General features: G+C 43.2%; 1 protein-coding gene across 6 annotated transcripts in view; it reads right to left on the reverse strand.

The window, feature by feature from the left end:
* Window positions 1-605: 605 nt before the first annotated feature.
* Window positions 606-16453, reverse strand: part of MAPK10 (mitogen-activated protein kinase 10) — a 225283-nt gene continuing 209435 nt past the window's right edge. For 5 of the 6 annotated variants that reach the window (XM_033943490.1, XM_033943409.1, XM_033943573.1 and 2 more), the window contains 2 exons: window positions 14095-14172; window positions 606-1899 (listed from right to left, as the gene is read on the reverse strand). In XM_033943490.1, coding sequence (XP_033799381.1) covers window positions 1757-1899; window positions 14095-14172 — 221 coding nt within the window. In that variant the 3' untranslated portion in view covers window positions 606-1756. Of the gene's footprint in view, window positions 1905-14094; window positions 14173-16453 lie in introns of all 6 variants that reach the window. The other variant, XM_033943661.1, reaches the window with a different exon arrangement.

Below are 16453 nucleotides of genomic sequence, written 5' to 3' on the forward strand. Positions count from 1 at the left end.
CTTAAACCACAGTCTTACCGCGGCCGCTTCTGTCATCTGACTCACTACTAACTTAAAGAGTAAGATGGCGAAGGCGTTTCTCTATACACTTTAAAAAGCTCTTCATAGTATAGTTATCTCCCCCTGCCTCCTATTGGATCCCCATTCAACCAATCAGTGACGCCCATTCTATCCCTCCATTCAAGCCCTTTGGCTCCACAGTGTCATGTTGATAAATATACCGTTGTTCCCTATTTTGAATGAAGAGCTATGAAGAGCTATTTAAAGTGTATAGAGAAAGTAGCTTTAAAGTGAAAGTTTGAATTCTTATATAAAATTTAAATTAAGGCAAACAAGTAAGAAAAGGAAGACATAAATATTTATATGGATAAAAGTTTATTTATTGGTCATTGATGAAGGTCCACGTAATGCTTCTTTCTATAAGTTGCTAATTGGCGGTGGAGTGGTGGGGCTGAGGCCGTGAAATGAAATAAATTCTTATTATATTTGGACATTTTATTATTGGGAGACCACAAAAAACTCTGACATGATGAAAATCAGTTCGCTGGAGCTGGCCCTCTTGAGCAGTGCATCATCATGCACAACTAGAAATGCTAGCTCGTGGTAAGAAATACATGCTTACATCTGTGATAGTGCAAGCAACATTTAGACCTCTCCCTCCTTCCTTCTCTCTCTGGGTCCCCTCCCATACAGATTCTCATTAATGGGAAGCCACAGACTTGTCCCTAGATGTAAACATGCCTTTGAAAGACCCACCATCACTGCAACGCTCCTGCCACAGTTCCTTACTACAACTGAGAGAACAGAAAAAGTAGTTTTAGGAATAAAAACACATTTTGCTCCTTCTCTGTTCCTGCCCAGAAGAAAACAGAATAAAATGACAGGCGTGCTTCATCTTAATTGGATTTTAAATCAGCATGCCTGTTCTATATGAGAAATATGCAATAAATAAATGAATAAATAAATCAAATAATTAGCCTAAGGAGCTGCAGTACATTTTTTCCTCTCAGTAATCATTTCTGGATTATTGTTGTTTATTTTTATGCAAATGACTTTTTGTGATCAGCATTAATCCAGGTACTACACTTTCAAGGGCCTGATCAAGCTGACTCTTGTCCTCTTTTTAAAAAGATTCCTATAGGTATTGTGACCTTGATAAGTTAATGAAGTCAACCATTTACACATTGGTTTTATATTACAGCTGTATCAATGTCATTCACATAAAACAGGTCCTGTATAACTATGTATGGTATATACAGCATATCCTGTACAGTTTGTATACTGTAATATACATTTGTGTTTCTATATATGTGTGTGTATCTATATCCGTTCAGCTAGAGAAAGAAGTGGCTAGACGGATCTATATATATAAATATATATAAATAGATAAGGAGATGGGATACTATAGATAATAAATAAAGAGATAGATACACACACACTTGAATGGTTTCCGCACACCTTATCATGTCCTAATGGAAAAGAATGATTGCTGGATTTAACAGCCATGAATTGAAATTCTAAGAAAAGAGTTTTCTGTAATTACCACTTTGTTTTTTGTTTCATGTGCAGCAAGCATTGCTGGATGTAGACCAAAGCAGAGCAACTCTAAGTTAAATATATATTTCAGCTCAGCCGCATTACATAACTCTGTAGGAGAAGCAGGCTGAAATGGGGTTTTATCTTTCTTTGATTTTTTGTTTGTTTGGAAATCACATCATCTTCTGAAGAACGTTGGGTTTCGCAGGCAGGCGGCTAGTCACCTGCAACAACCGAGGGGTCCCGCAGAAGCTTCCAGACTGCTGTCGGTGTCAGATGCCAGGGTCTGGTCGGTGGACATGGAAGAGATATCGTTGACTGATGAGGACGGAGGGAGGCTTTCGCTGCTGTTCACTGCTGCACCTGCGCTAAGAAAATGAACATCAATGTGATTAAATCTAAGAACCCCGCCATACAGGTAATCAAAGACTTTCCACTTAAGATAACAAGGATTGTGCTTTCAGACCAACACCCAGAGCTATCAGCATTTAATTCTATAGTAATCTGGAGGTGTACTTCTAGTCTTGGGAAAACTCACAGCAGTTACGAAATAAAGCCAAGTGTAATTCATACAATGGTGTTCCATGCATTCATACGTACAAGGGCTTTCAGACATGTCCTGTCAGAAAGGATATTCTGAACGTCATTCAGATCTCTGTTGAGCTCCATACCTCACTGCTTACACTTTACCATAGCTCCAGGCAATTATTACATGAATCAGAACAAGAGGAAGCAGACACCAGTCACAGTGCAGTCTGCAAATCATCAGAAACTCCCTCAGGTTGGGTTTAAAACAAAAATAGCACAAAATTCAGCTCTTCAGTGGACCATGCAATATTCAGAGAGGCCCATAACATCCACATTTTTTCACTTCTAGCTACATATTCCAGAGAAATTAAGATAAAAGTAATAAAGGATCATTTTAGAAGCCTTGTTTGTATTTTTGAAAGCTGCCATTTACATGTGTCGATCTGCAGGATGTACAGTTCTAAAATGATTGCCATCAAGAGTGTGTACTATGTACATGTAGGGGTAAATTCAAGAAAGAGCGCCAAACTTTAGGCGCCAGGATAAAGCCCCCAAATTCAAATCGGCACCGACTGGAACAGCATTTAGCGCAATTCTGCAAGGCGCACCTCTCACTTAATCATGTATACGACATTTTTGCTTCTGCAATTTGTAGATGTTCTTGCTATAATTTTTTTCCCAGTTCTTGGCACAATCCATTCTGGTCCAACTATCATATGGGAGCACCACTGACATGCCAAGAACTGTGCCAAGAACTGGGAAAAGAATTATAGCAAGAACATCTACACACTGCAGAAGCAAAAATGTCGTATACATGATTAAGTGTCCTTGTGACCTTATCTATATAGGGAGAAGCAGTAGGCAGGTCAATATTCGCCTAAATGAACATAAATCCAGAATAGTTACAGGTGCTTTACAGGCTCCCTTACAGTGGAGCACTGGAGGGAGAAACAACACACTTGGGACCAAATCACATGGAGAGTCATAGATCAGGTTATAGAAGGGTGGGAGGGTGGTAATTGTGATCGGGTTCTAAACCATAAGGAGCAGAGGTGGATATTCTCTTTGGATACTGTAACCCCTCGAGGTTTGAACCTCGAGATCGAGTGGAATACACTTCTATAATTTACTATAGGGGGCAGGTCTGTAGCTTGTTTCTCTAATAAGTTTTTCAGTTATTATACTTTCTTTAATATGGCTGTGCCAGTTTCTGGACACCTGTTGAGACGTAAAAATGTGATGACACCATAGTATACATTTAGGTTTACGGAAATAAAAAAACGCCGCCGCCATCTTTACCCCTAAACAACTTCAGGTGTAGATGTGGAGGCAAGATTGCATATGGTAAGCAGCTTAAATAGTATATTAAGAAGAGTAAGTTGTAATTTAAACTAAATGCAGTATATGCATTAGTAATTTTACTACTTTTACTTGTATGTCAGGGGGACTGCCTTGAAAAGCCAGTACGGTGAAACATGCTGGCACCTACCCCCAGCCGACGAAGTTAACAACAGCTGAAGTCATATAAAGCTAAGTGTTTCAGCTTAAATGATTGCATAGAGCTAGTTATTGAGTATATAAGTTAATCCTATTGAAAGAATGAAAATTAACTAAAGTAAATGATCAAAAATTTATAAAACAAGATAAAAAGCTAATCTGCTGAAAGATCAATGACAATTTAGCAGCGCTTCATAAAAATCATTATTGAAGTTTACTGCACCAATTCCAAGGATCCTAAAAGAATTCTATACAGTTGAGAGTGTGAATAGGAGGGATGAACATTCAGACACTTGGGTGAAATGTTATGCATTTTAAGAGATTATTTCATGGGTGGGAATAAAGCTTGTGGGCTCAAATAAATATGAGGCTATGAACTAAGCCTGCTCTCAGGCCTATTTTCGACAGAAATGGGACACATTTCCTTATCCCCTCTCTTGAAAAAAGCTGATCTGGACCCCTCCACTCCTTCCAGCTATCGCCCAATAGCCAACATTCCTCTCCTGACCAAAATGCTGGAATCTATCATAGCCACCCAACTCTCATCCTTTCTTGAGAGATTCTCCATTCTCCTACCCTACCAATATGGATTCAGACCCAACTACAGCACTGAATCTCTTTTAGCCTCCTTAATTTCAAAGGTCCAACAACTCCACTCCTGCAACAAGTTCGCTGTTCTTCTTCAATTCGACCTCTCTGCAGCTTTCGACATTGTCCACCACGACATACTTATCCTCCAACTTTCTGAAATTGGCATAAATTCCACAGTGCTAGATTGGTTCTCAAAATTCTTACGTTCCCGCTCCTACTTCGTTAACATGAATGGTACCTCATCCTCCCCTTGGAAACCGCTCTGTGGAGTCCCCCAAGGTTCACCTCTATCCCCGATTCTTTTCAATGTTTATATGTCCTCCCTGAAACTCCTCCAACTATCTACCTCTGAGACACTTTACACCTACGCCGACGACATCCTTGTCCTTCTCGAAACTGACTCTAACCTCACCAACCTCTCTGATAACATCTCAACTTGCATAACAAATCTCAATCCTGGGCTCTCACCGTTCAAATGAAACTAAACGAGACCAAAACAAAACTTCTTTGGCTTGGCCCGAAATTGGATCAGCTACCCTCCCTCATCCCACTTTCCTCTGGCACCAATCTGCAGCTTGAGCACTCTAGCAAAGTTCTGGGAATCATCATTGACTCTACATTGTCCTTTAACGACCACATCAACTCCCTAGTAAAAAAATGCTTTTCCAATCTTCATATGCTAAGGAAAGTCAGATCCTGCTTCCACCAGCAACATTTCGCTGTCCTTGTCCAATCCATCATTCTTTCCAGACTTGATTACTGCAACTCCATCTACCTAAGCCTAACAAAGAAAAGTCTTATCAGACTTCAACGGATTCAGAACACCGCAGCTAAACTAATCTTCGCAAAAGGCAAATTCGACCATGTCTCCCCGCTTCTGTCTAAGCTTCACTGGCTCCCAGTCTTCCTCAGGGTTCGCTACAAATGCGCCTGTCTTACCTTCAAATCTCTTCATGGCATCCTTCCTCCCCTCTTTCCTCTATCTTGGCTCTCGAGTACTCATTCCACCAGATCCACTCAGAAATTCAAACTATCCTTCCCTTCTCTAAATGGCATTTCCCATACAGGAAAACTTGGAACATCCCTCCTCTTCAGGATCACCGAGCTGTGGAACAGCTTTACTGGCCATCTTCGGAGTTCGACCTCCCTCCAACACTTCAGAAAACATCTGAAAACCTGGCTTTTCTCCAAAATGTAACTACCCCCTCCCTCCCCCCCTCTCCTTCCTGTTTACCAAGCCCTCCTTCCTTCCATTGGAGTTCCTTTCTTTGTTTTTAATTCCTGTAAACCGTGTCGAGCTCCACTTCTGTGGAGATGACGCGGTATATAAACTTAAGGTTTAGTTTAGTTTAGTTTAGGGAAAATGGAAATCCACTTCCCATGAGTTCAACAGAGGGAGAAAATAGTAGAGATGCAAGCCCAGAGAGTTGGAAATTGCTTCTAAAAAAAAAGTCTGGAATCTATGAGTTTACACTGTACAGAGTCATATCTCTGCATTATACTCATTTTTGGAGATAGCTCCCTAGACAGGAAACTCTGTCACTGGCTAACTCAGAGTTTTATATATATATATATATATTTTAATTTATAGACCGCTTAAATTTGTCTACCAGCAGAGGTGTTCCACTAGGGACACTCTTGAAGAAAAGGATCAGCAGCCCTTGGGAGCTGGGCTCAAGGCAGGTGGCATTTGGGAATAGCTTAGGGCAGAAGAAAACAGTGCAGAGGCACTATTGGTATCTGAGGGCTGAGAAGAGCAGAGGTAGCTCTCTAGAGGGAGTCCTGTTACTGGTAGTCATCGAACCCTGTTGAGGGTTGGTAATTGGGACCCCAGCAGAGGGGCTACTCCAGAGGCTCCTCTCAAAGGAGTAGAAGGCTATTGGACTGCAGATTGGCACTAGTAGCCCAATGCAGGTGACAGGTCACTGAGATGCAATTGGCACTTGCGGCCCAACAAGGGAAAAGGCTCCCTGGAGACTAGCGATGGAGGTGGAGCATTCTTGTGGGGACTGAGGCCCTCAGAACTAAGGGATAACCACCAGGAGGCTGCCACAGGGACAGGCCTATCAGCCGGAAAGGACAGCACCTACCTATCCCTAAGGATTGGGTAAGAACTTGGGGACTGGGTAAGGGTGGATTGGAAAGGAGGGATTTAGCTACACAGCCATGTCCACCTAGTGACTAAGCCAAGAAACTTGAGAGGAGCATATGACCACAGGACTGGCAAACAGACCTGAGAGAGGCACAAAGGGTTTTGGAAATGCTGAGAGTTAAAGGTTCAAGAGGCTATAAACCAAGGTTTTGAATAGTATATAAACTCTGTTGAATAACTGCGCAAGTATTGGTTTAAGTGTGAAAGTATTGGAATTGTTGAAAGCTATTCTTGACACTAGGGCCCTGTTTTACTAGCCATCCTTGTTTACAGAAGCTTTTTTGGATTTTTCCTAGGAGGAGAAGAGGGAAAGCCCATCCTCAAACACTTCTTTTCCCCAGGTGGAGGCACCAAGTGCTAACTGAGTGAGGGACTGACTGAGACTGCCTTCAGGGGGCTCCAGCCAGGTCGGGCCCCAGACCCAGAGCTGCCTTGAAGGGGGCATTACTATATATGTTGAAAAATGGAGAAGACAGGATTGAGCCTTAAGGAAAATTGCATAATAGAAAACTCTCAGACCTGCATAAGATGTTGGCATTAATACCAGCTCTGAAGCACATGTAAATGTCAGGTGAAAACTCTTTTGAACCCAGGGATTGCAGATGTGAGGTAGAGAGGGGTTTGTACTACCTTGCTGGCATTAAAGACTATCTCCAAATAACTTAAATTTTCTGATACAGGCTTCACTTCCTAATTGGATGTCCAGCTGTGTAAAATCCAGCATTTACACATTTATACAAGTACTGTAGGTTGCAAAATTTTCAAGTGCACATTCAAAACCTCATACAATGGTGCTCTTTTTTTTTTTTTTTTTTTGCTCCTTTGTAAAATAACAGTTCTCCTTGGATATGCTGCAAAGTACAGGTATTTTTTCCCACAGCTTTGGAGATATTTTAGACAAGACTCTATAAACTTTTCGTATGAGGAAAGACTAAAACGGTTAGGGCTCTTCAGCTTGGAAATGAGATGGCTGAGGGGAGATATGATTAAAGTCTACAAAATCCTGAGTGGAGTAGAACGGGTACAAGTGGATCGATTTTTCGCTCTGTCAAAAATTACAAAGACTAGGAAACACTCGATGAAGTTACATGGAAATACTTTTAAAACCAATAGGAGGAAATTTTTTTTTCCACTCGGAGAATAATTAAGCTCTGAAACGTGTTGCCAGAGGATGTGGTAAGAGTGGATAACCAGCGTAGCTGGTTTTAAGAAAGGTTTGGACAAGTTCCTGGAGGTCCATAGTCTGTTACTGAGAAAGACAAGGGGGAAGCCACTGCTTGCCCTATATTGGTAGCATGAAATATTGCTACACCTTGGGTTTTGGCCAGGTACTAGTGACCTGGATTGACCACTGTGAGAACGGGCTACTGGGCTTGAGGGAACATTTGTCTGACCCAATAAGACTATTCTTATGTTCTTATGTAATAGTCTGCCAATGGTGAATGTCCAGACTTAAGAACATAAGAATTGCCACTGCTGGGTCAGACCAGTGGTCCATCGTGGCCACCAGTCCACCCTTAGGTCAAAGACCAGTGCCCTATTTGGCATTCCTTTTACTATCTACATGACCAATGCAAAAATCAGGTTTAAAATATGGCAAAAAGAAGTTTGAAACAACTCATGAACAGTAAGCAATCCTAGCTTGCATATCCCCCTTCTATGGAGACAAGAGCAATAGTCAGAAAATAAGTGACCTACCTATTGTCCAGGTCATGACTACTTTTATCTAGGCCTATGGCTATACTAAATTCAGTTTAACTGTGGACTGTTCCTGCAGTCCTTCTTTCTTATATGGAAGGAAAAAAATCCTCAAAAAAGCCAGAACAAGTTTCAGATGGGCCAGTATTCAAAGTAAGTTATGCAATGGCAGGTGGGCAACAAAAGCATAGCTTGATTATCTTCATATTTCCAAAAGCTATATAAGTAATATCAGGCAGCAGTGCAGCAAGAAAAGGTGGCGCCCAACATCATCACACCAAGGGTCCCCCCCTCCTGCACCTGCCGTGTTTCCCCGCACACCTCTTCAAATCTTTGCTGGCAGTGAGCAGCGTTTCCTTCCAGTTGCTTGTTCCAGTCTCAGGTCTCCCCCTGATGTCACTTCCTGATCCCATGAAGATTTGAAGAGGTGGGTGAGCAGAGAGGAGGAATGGTGCTGGCGCCTCTGCCACGATGGCACCTGTACCCCCTCACTACCCCACTGATATCAGGCCATTTAGGGTGTAGTTATCGCTGTGGACTAATGTTAAAACATGTTATTGTAATTTTAACCCCAGTTATGAGTAATTAGGTCTTACTGCATTACACAGGATCTGTGGTAAAATCGCAAGCGTTAGTAGAATAACACATCTTAACTGTAGCTCTTGGTGATAACTACCCCTCTTAACATACCGATATTATCCTTGTAATTTGGAGATGAGTTAGTTAAGGGTCGGAGTCGGTGCCAGAACTTAGGGCTCCTTTTACTAAGCTGCGATAGCGGTTTTAGCATTGAGCTGGCGTTAGTTCTAGCCGCGTAGCATGAATTTAGTGCACGTGGCAATTCTGTGTGCGCTAAAAACGCTATTGCAGCTTAGTAAAAGGAGCCCTTATTCACACAGTGTAGTGGTGTCATTATGCCGCTAGCGGATACGTTTTCCATTTAAATTAGGACTGCTGAATAATATGGCCATATTGAAACAGAGGGTGCCAGCACCGTTACTGTTGAATACATATATTCAGTGTCACTACTTGTACGATTAGTGGTGCTCCACATACATAGCAGGTCAAGTGGGTGCTGCGGCACTTAGTACAGTGATCATTGCCAGCTCAATATCAGGCCAGAGTGTTCTGTGAAAGTGGGTTTGCAGCGTGCAAATGCACTGCCAGCAATGAATCATTTCCCGCGCGTGGGCAGAATCCTGATCCTCGGTCTTCACTGGTGTGGTGTGAAATGACTTGCAGCAAAGAATTTCTCTCTAATACTATTAATGAAGCTAATTAGGCATTGATTTTTTTTTTTTTTTTGGGGGGGTGGCGGGTACAAACCAGTCTTCTTGCACTGCCGTTGAAATAGTCCGATAATGTATTTTGTAACTGAGGAACTGAAAGATCATTTTCTATTGTCGCAGAACCTATGAACACTTACAGGAGGTTCAGAGAGCCTTCAAATTTTCAAGCACTTTTAATACACTATTACCTGTGGAAGGTTTGGGGAAACTTGAGTAAGAAAGGAATAATTAAATGTGTTCATTCCACCCCTGAAGCAATAGAGTACTTTTTGCAATGTTTGGATGCACCTTTTAATTCAGGGAAATCAAATTCAATAAACATGAAAGAAAAGAACACATAAAGACATTTTTTAATCACTAGGGGTTCCTTTTACTAAAGGCTAGTGCATGCTAATTGCTTTAGCACAAGCTAAATGCTAAGAAGCCCATTTTTCCCCAAATTCTATAAAAAGCTCTAAAAATTGAGTATGCAAACTAGTGCATGTGCAATTTATTTGAATAACAAATCAATTCGCATCATTAATTAAGATCTAAAAGCAATTATTGGCGCTAATGGGTTATAATTAAAAGTTATGTGCAGAAATTAAGATGCAAGGGTCCAGGCTTGAATTTTGCGGACGAGTCCACAAAGGATGCAAGGAAATGGGAGGGGCATAGATAGATGGGGGGAGGGAGCAATCCTCCAAATTATTTGTGTAGTTATAGAATAAGGGGGGAATCAAAGCTTAATTCATGTGCAGGGATTTGCACTACGTTTCCCTTGGTGTAAATGCTAGCCCTTAAATTTAGATATGGTTTCTGGCACTAAGCACTAGTGTATAAAAGGCACAAAACTTTAAGCGCCTTTTATAGAATAGTACAGTACTCCCTCGAAATTCACGGGAGTTCCTGGAATTCCAGGGGAGGCAGGAGAGGGCAGCTGGAGCGCTAGCGGGGGAAGAAAATCACTCGCGGTCTGCTCCGACCACCTCTTCCTGTAGTAAAATCGGGCTACACCAATCAGGAGCTGCTTTGACATGCAAACCGCGAATTCACGGGGGAACATTGTACTCAGTGTGAGGGTGGGGGGGTAATGCTGATATTTTATGAACCATATATAGAATCTAGTCCTTTATACCTATGGACTTCTTAGCATTTAGGCCCGGATTCTCCAACCAGTGCCAATTTTCTAGGTGCCAATAAGCACCCATACCTCCATTAAAAGCACCATCCAAACGGCATTTTTAACTGAGATTTGAGGTGCGTACCAATGCCTAGAAAATTGGCGCCTGAATTGTACTTTTGGAGGTGCTTTAGGCAGCTGAATGCCAAAGTAGGCATGGCCAACGTCAGAAGTGCCATTAGGCTGCCTAAAGTGCCTACCTAGCCGCAATTCACATAAAGATAGGCTGGAAAACCCTGGCCTATATTTCCAGTGCCTATCTTTTGCATCGGTGTGATTCCAAAACCGTCGCCGATGCGTGACTGACATGTGATTGGCAGCCGTTTTTAAGGTGGCTGCCGATATCGGAGCCAGTTCAAGTATCCAGACCTCAGAGCAAACTACACTTCCCCCTCCCCATTCAAGGTTCCTGCACTCGCGGTTTCTTATAATCGCTGGGGAGGTAGAAAATAAAAAAAACAGTCTTCATGTAAAAAAAAAATCCATCTTTTTTTCCTCCCTGCCGCCTTCCCGGCCTTACCTGGTGGTCTAGAGCAGTGTTCTTCAACCTTTTTACACCCGTGGACCGGCAGAAAAAAAATAATTATTTTGTGGACCGGCAAACTACTAGGACTAAAATTTAAAAATCCCGTTTCCGCCCCATCTCCGTGAGCTCGGTCCCCACAAATCATCTGATCCCATCCACACAAGCCTCAGTTATGATTTTATATTGAATGTATTTTATTAAAGTATAAAAAGAAACAATATTCTGTAGAATTGTAATTTTATAAATACAAATAATTCAGAGCAAGGATCAACAAAACCCCTGTCTCCCCTCCCCTTCACATATATCCCCTCTACTATCAAGAAAACTGAACAAGCCAAATTATTACAGAATGCTACACAGAAATATCATGCTAACAGAATACTGAAGTAACACATGACAGGAATAGTTTTAGGGGAGTGCAACTAGGGCAACTGCCCCCTGGTCAGAGAGCGCCCTAAGCCAGCTGAAAGCTAAAGAAGCACTGCCTGGGTTTTGCAGTCCCCAGTTATGTCTAACACCAGCTCTAGCAGGATATATATTTCAAATCTGATATATTCTAATCACAAAATAGAAATAAAATTATTTTTTTCTACCTTTTGTCGTCTCTGGTTTCTGCTTTCAATCTTTTTTTCACTCTCTTCCTTCCAGCGTATGCCCTCTCTGTCTCTTCAATCCAGCATCTGCCCCTTCCATCCACTATCTGTCCTCTCCCCCTTCCATATGGTATCTGTCTTCTTTCTATGTCCCTCTCCCCTTTCCATCCAGCTTGTGCCCCTCTCTCCTATTTACATGATTCATTCCAGCTTCACTGCTCTCTTCATTTTTATCTCTCCTACACCAGATCTATCATCGTTGTCCCTCTGCTTATTTTTCTGCTGACCCCTTCCTATCATCAATCTCTCTACTTTCTCATGCCTGTGTCTCCCCTTCCCCTCCTCTAATCTCTCTGCCAGCTGTTTCCTTCCTTTTTTCATTCTCCCTTCCCTCCTCCTCCTGTCCAGCAGTAACTCTCTTCCCTTCCTCCCCTCCCAGCAGCATCTCTCCGTCTCCCTCTCCAGTAGCAGCTGTCCCTTTTTTTTCCTTGCCCAGCAGCTTCCCAGATTCCTTTCCCTCCTCCCCTCCCAGAAGCATCTCTCCTTCTCCCTCTCCAGTAGCAGCTGTACCTTTTTTTCCTTGCCCAGCAGCTTCCCAGATTCCTTTCCCTCCTCCCCTCCCAGAAGCATCTCTCCTTCTTCTTCTCCCTGTCCAGTAGCAGCTGTCCCTTTTTTTATCTTGCCCAGCAGCTTCCCAGATTCCTTTCCCTCCTCCCCTCCCAGAAGCATCTCTCCTTCTTCTCCCTCTCCAGTAGCAGCTGTCCTTTTTTTTTCCTGGCCCAGCAGCTTCCCAGATTCCTTTCCCTCCTCCCCTCCCAGATGCATCTCTCCTTCTCCTTCTCCCTCTCCAGTAGCAGCTGTCCCTTTTTTTTCCTGGCCCAGCAGCTTCCCAGATTCCTTTCCCTCCTCCCCTCCCAGAAGCATCTCTCCTTCTCCCTCTCCAGTAGCAGCTGTACCTTTTTTTCCTTGCCCAGCAGCTTCCCAGATTCCTTTCCCTCCTCCCCTCCCAGAAGCATCTCTCCTTCTTCTTCTCCCTGTCCAGTAGCAGCTGTCCCTTTTTTTATCTTGCCCAGCAGCTTCCCAGATTCCTTTCCCTCCTCCCCTCCCAGAAGCATCTCTCCTTCTTCTCCCTCTCCAGTAGCAGCTGTCCTTTTTTTTCCTGGCCCAGCAGCTTCCCAGATTCCTTTCCCTCCTCCCCTCCCAGATGCATCTCTGCTTCTCATTCTCCCTCTCCAGTAGCAGCTGTCCCTTTTTTTTCCTGGCCCAGCAGCTTCACAGATTCCTTTCCCTCCTCCCCTCCCAGAAGCATCTCTCCTTCTCCCTTTCCAGTAGCAGCTGTCCCTTTTTTCCCCTGCCCAGCAGCTTCCCAGACTGATAGTGGTTTTCTCCCCTCCCAGCAGCTCTTCTTACTTCCCAGCGCAGCGATTCACGAAGACAGTCTCGGGTCCTTTGTTGGGTCGCGCCGCCTCTGAGGAAAGAGGAAGTTGCATCATCAGAGGCAGCCGCGACTCAGCAAAAGCCCCGAGGCTGCCTTCGTGAATCGCTGCGCTGGGAAGTAAAGGAGAGCTGCAGAGAGGGGAGAAAGCCACTGTCGGAGGCTCCCCAAGATCTCTCCGGCCCAGCGCACGCTTCCGATGCTGATCTTGCCGGTCCTGCGCGGACCGGCAGGAAGTTCAAATGAGTCAATCTTGCCGGTCCTGCGCGGACCGGCAAAAATTTCCTGCGGACCGATACCGGTCCGCGGACCGGCGGTTGAAGAACTGTGGTCTAGAGGGCTTTCGGGGCAGGAGCGATCTTCCTACGCTCCTGCCCCGTGCAGATCGCCATGGCTGCTGGGAGTTCCTGTAGTCTCTCGAGACTACGTCGGAAACTCCCTACAGCCATTTCCTGATGGCGATCTGCACGGGGCAGGAGCGTAGGAAGATCGCTCCTGCCCCGAAAGCCCTCTAGAACACCAGGTAAGGCCGGGAAGGCGGCAGGGAGGTGGGGGTGGGTCAGAGCCGGATAATCACGGTTTTTCAGCATTCGCGGTCCGGCTCTGCCCGTATCCCCCGCGAATGACGAGGGAGAAGTATAATTCAGTTTGTGTACTGTAAACATTAGTAAAAGGGCCCCTTAAGAAGTATTCCTTATTATTGCATTGGCTCCTTGGTTGTTAATGGTTAATGAACAGTATCAAAAATCCAAAATGAAAGCAACCTTCCTGATAGCTAAGCATCTACACAGGTCACAAATACATGGAAATCACTCTTTTGTGGACAGCATAAGCATTGTAAAATAGAGAAAGAAAAATATATCTTTGTCAATTATCTAATGTATTATGAGGCATAGATTAACAGAGTGATCTCACTTTGAAAACTAATGACAGTCTCTATAGCTGAGAAGTGAGACTCTAGTACAGTATAAGTCTCTTGAAATGTTACAATAGACTTTAAAAACCATGCTTGAAAATCATCTGTTCTATTTTCTTTTTCTTCTTGTTGATTGTCTGATTACATTTGAAAGCTACTTATTAAAAGTACCTGAAGGAGAAGGCTGTCCTTTCACAACACCGTTTTTAGTTTTTTCTTCAAAGTTCATAACTTCCTTGTAAATCAGTTCTATGAGTAAAGAAATAATTAGTAGGCAGAGATCTTATTTAAAACCTTTGACAATCAGCCTGGTGCTTTAATGAATTAGAGCTTATAAGATGGATTCTATCATCACTTCTGGCTTTTATTTGCTTTTCATCAAATCTGTGGTCTATTTTTTTTTCATAGCCCAGAATGGGGAGTAATGAATTAAATAACAGCCAAATTTAAAAAAATGCAATACATAAGGAATGAGAACAATTCCATTAAAAAAAAAATGAAAATTTACCAACACAAGGCAAATAAACAATCAATAATGCAAAAGTAAAAGTCAGATAGACAGCCCACACATTGCATGTTGAAATGCATGAAATGGTGTGGTGGCCATGTTAGTTCACTCTTCAAGGAAATATGTAGAAATAAAACAAAAACATAAAGAAAAAAAATAGTATAATTTTTATTGGAGTAACTTTGGCCCCTTTTTACAAAGCCGTGAAACTAAGGGCTCCTCTTACAAAGGTATGCTAGGACCTTAACGCGTGCAATATCACGCGTTAAATTCCCAAGTGCGCAAAACCACTACCGCCTCCTTTTTAGGAGGGAGTAGATTTTTGGCTACCGCGCGCAATAGCACGCGGTAATTTTGTGTGTGCGCTATAAACCCTAGCACACCTTCGTAAAAGGAGCCCTAAGTGCTGCGTGGCAAATGCTCTGACAACCATTCAATTCTTAAGGGCGTCTAAGGATTTACCGCGCTGGCCCATGCTGCCGGCTTATGTAAAAGAGGGGGTTAATGTAGTTTATGATTAGCTTTCGAAGGTAACACCTTCTTTCTTCCTTCTAAGGTGCGGCAGTCATTTTAGCACGCACTAAATGCTAACGTGCGCTAATGCGTCCATAGGATATAACGGACGCATTAGCACACGTGCGCTAAAATGGCTAGCGCACCTTAGTAAAAAGACCCCTACGTTAGTCCAATAAAAAAAGGTATCGTTGTAATGTTTTTGTTTTATTTCTACATATTACCTTGTTAAAATGAAGAGGTCTTTGTTTAATTTCAACACAAACTGCCACATAGGGGATGATATTGCAAAAGGGTTTAACCAAGCAGGTTAAACCCCACTGAGCGAGACGGCCGTCGATATTCAGCAGCACTTAACAGATATTAACTGGTGCCCAGTTAACCTCCAGGTTAGTGGCCCACTGAGTATATGCTGTGGAGGTTGAGTGTAAAAGTTAGGATGAACAGCAGAGGAGAGTTTATGATAACCAGTCCAAATAGCAGAATGCAGGTTGACCTAGAGACAATAGATAATGAGGAGAGACTGGTGGTAGGTCAAGGAGGATGAAGGACAAAGTGCAGTGCTAAGGCTGAGCAGGCTCAGGGAGGAGGAGAGCATATGAGGACATTAGAGAGAGCAGGTGAGTAGGCCATTGAAGGAGCAGCACCGGGAAGATGAGGAAGCCGAACTGAGCATCAATAACATGGAGTCATGAACACACCTGAGAATGTTCAAGAACAGTGAAGATAAGAACAATGCCTAGTACGCATTCTAGGATAATCACAGAACCTTATCTGGGAAAGATTGTAAAGGGAAGTCCTTGGGCGTAAAGCAGTACATCATGAAAAGATTGGCCATCATTTTACAAACCACCCAGGACCATCAAACAAATTCAGCAGCAACCCTGGAACGCAGGTGCCCCATCAGTAAAAAAAGGCAGCCAGGATGTGCCAACATCAGAGCAGGAAAGGAGACGATGGTGATTCTCGTCATCAGCTGGTGATTCTCTAGTCCGGCTTGGTGTCATCATCAAACCACAAACCATCCTTTGTATTGCCAAAGCAAAACTGCATGACAAGAATGAAGGCCAGTAGTTTACTGTCCCCAAAGAAGGCCCAATGTCCAGGACTATATCTCTTTCTAAACATGGTCGCTAGCCTTGGATGCTCAACGTGCTTGTTGGAAGGTGGAGAGAGGGCTCCAGACCTCGGAGACAGGCAGGTAGTAGTGGACACAGCATCCATGTGGGAGATACATTTGAAGAGCAATGCCAAGTGTCAACAAGATAAGTGGAATGGCTGAGATTTAAAAGTTATACTTACCTAACCCTTCTTGTTTTACCAAGTGCAACTACTATACAGAGCAAACATCCATAGCTCCAACAGCAGTCAGGACAATGCAAGCAAAGGAAGTTGAATGCTTCCACCAGGGGAATTCAAATAGAAAGTTACGTCTCTGGCTCCTGAACATACACCTCAGAGCCCCAAACCCAGCTTGCTTTGATGAGCAATGATAACTCTTTGCAAACT

Source organism: Geotrypetes seraphini, chromosome 1 (assembly GCF_902459505.1).
Source record: "Geotrypetes seraphini chromosome 1, aGeoSer1.1, whole genome shotgun sequence".
Taxonomy (NCBI): domain Eukaryota; kingdom Metazoa; phylum Chordata; class Amphibia; order Gymnophiona; family Dermophiidae; genus Geotrypetes; species Geotrypetes seraphini.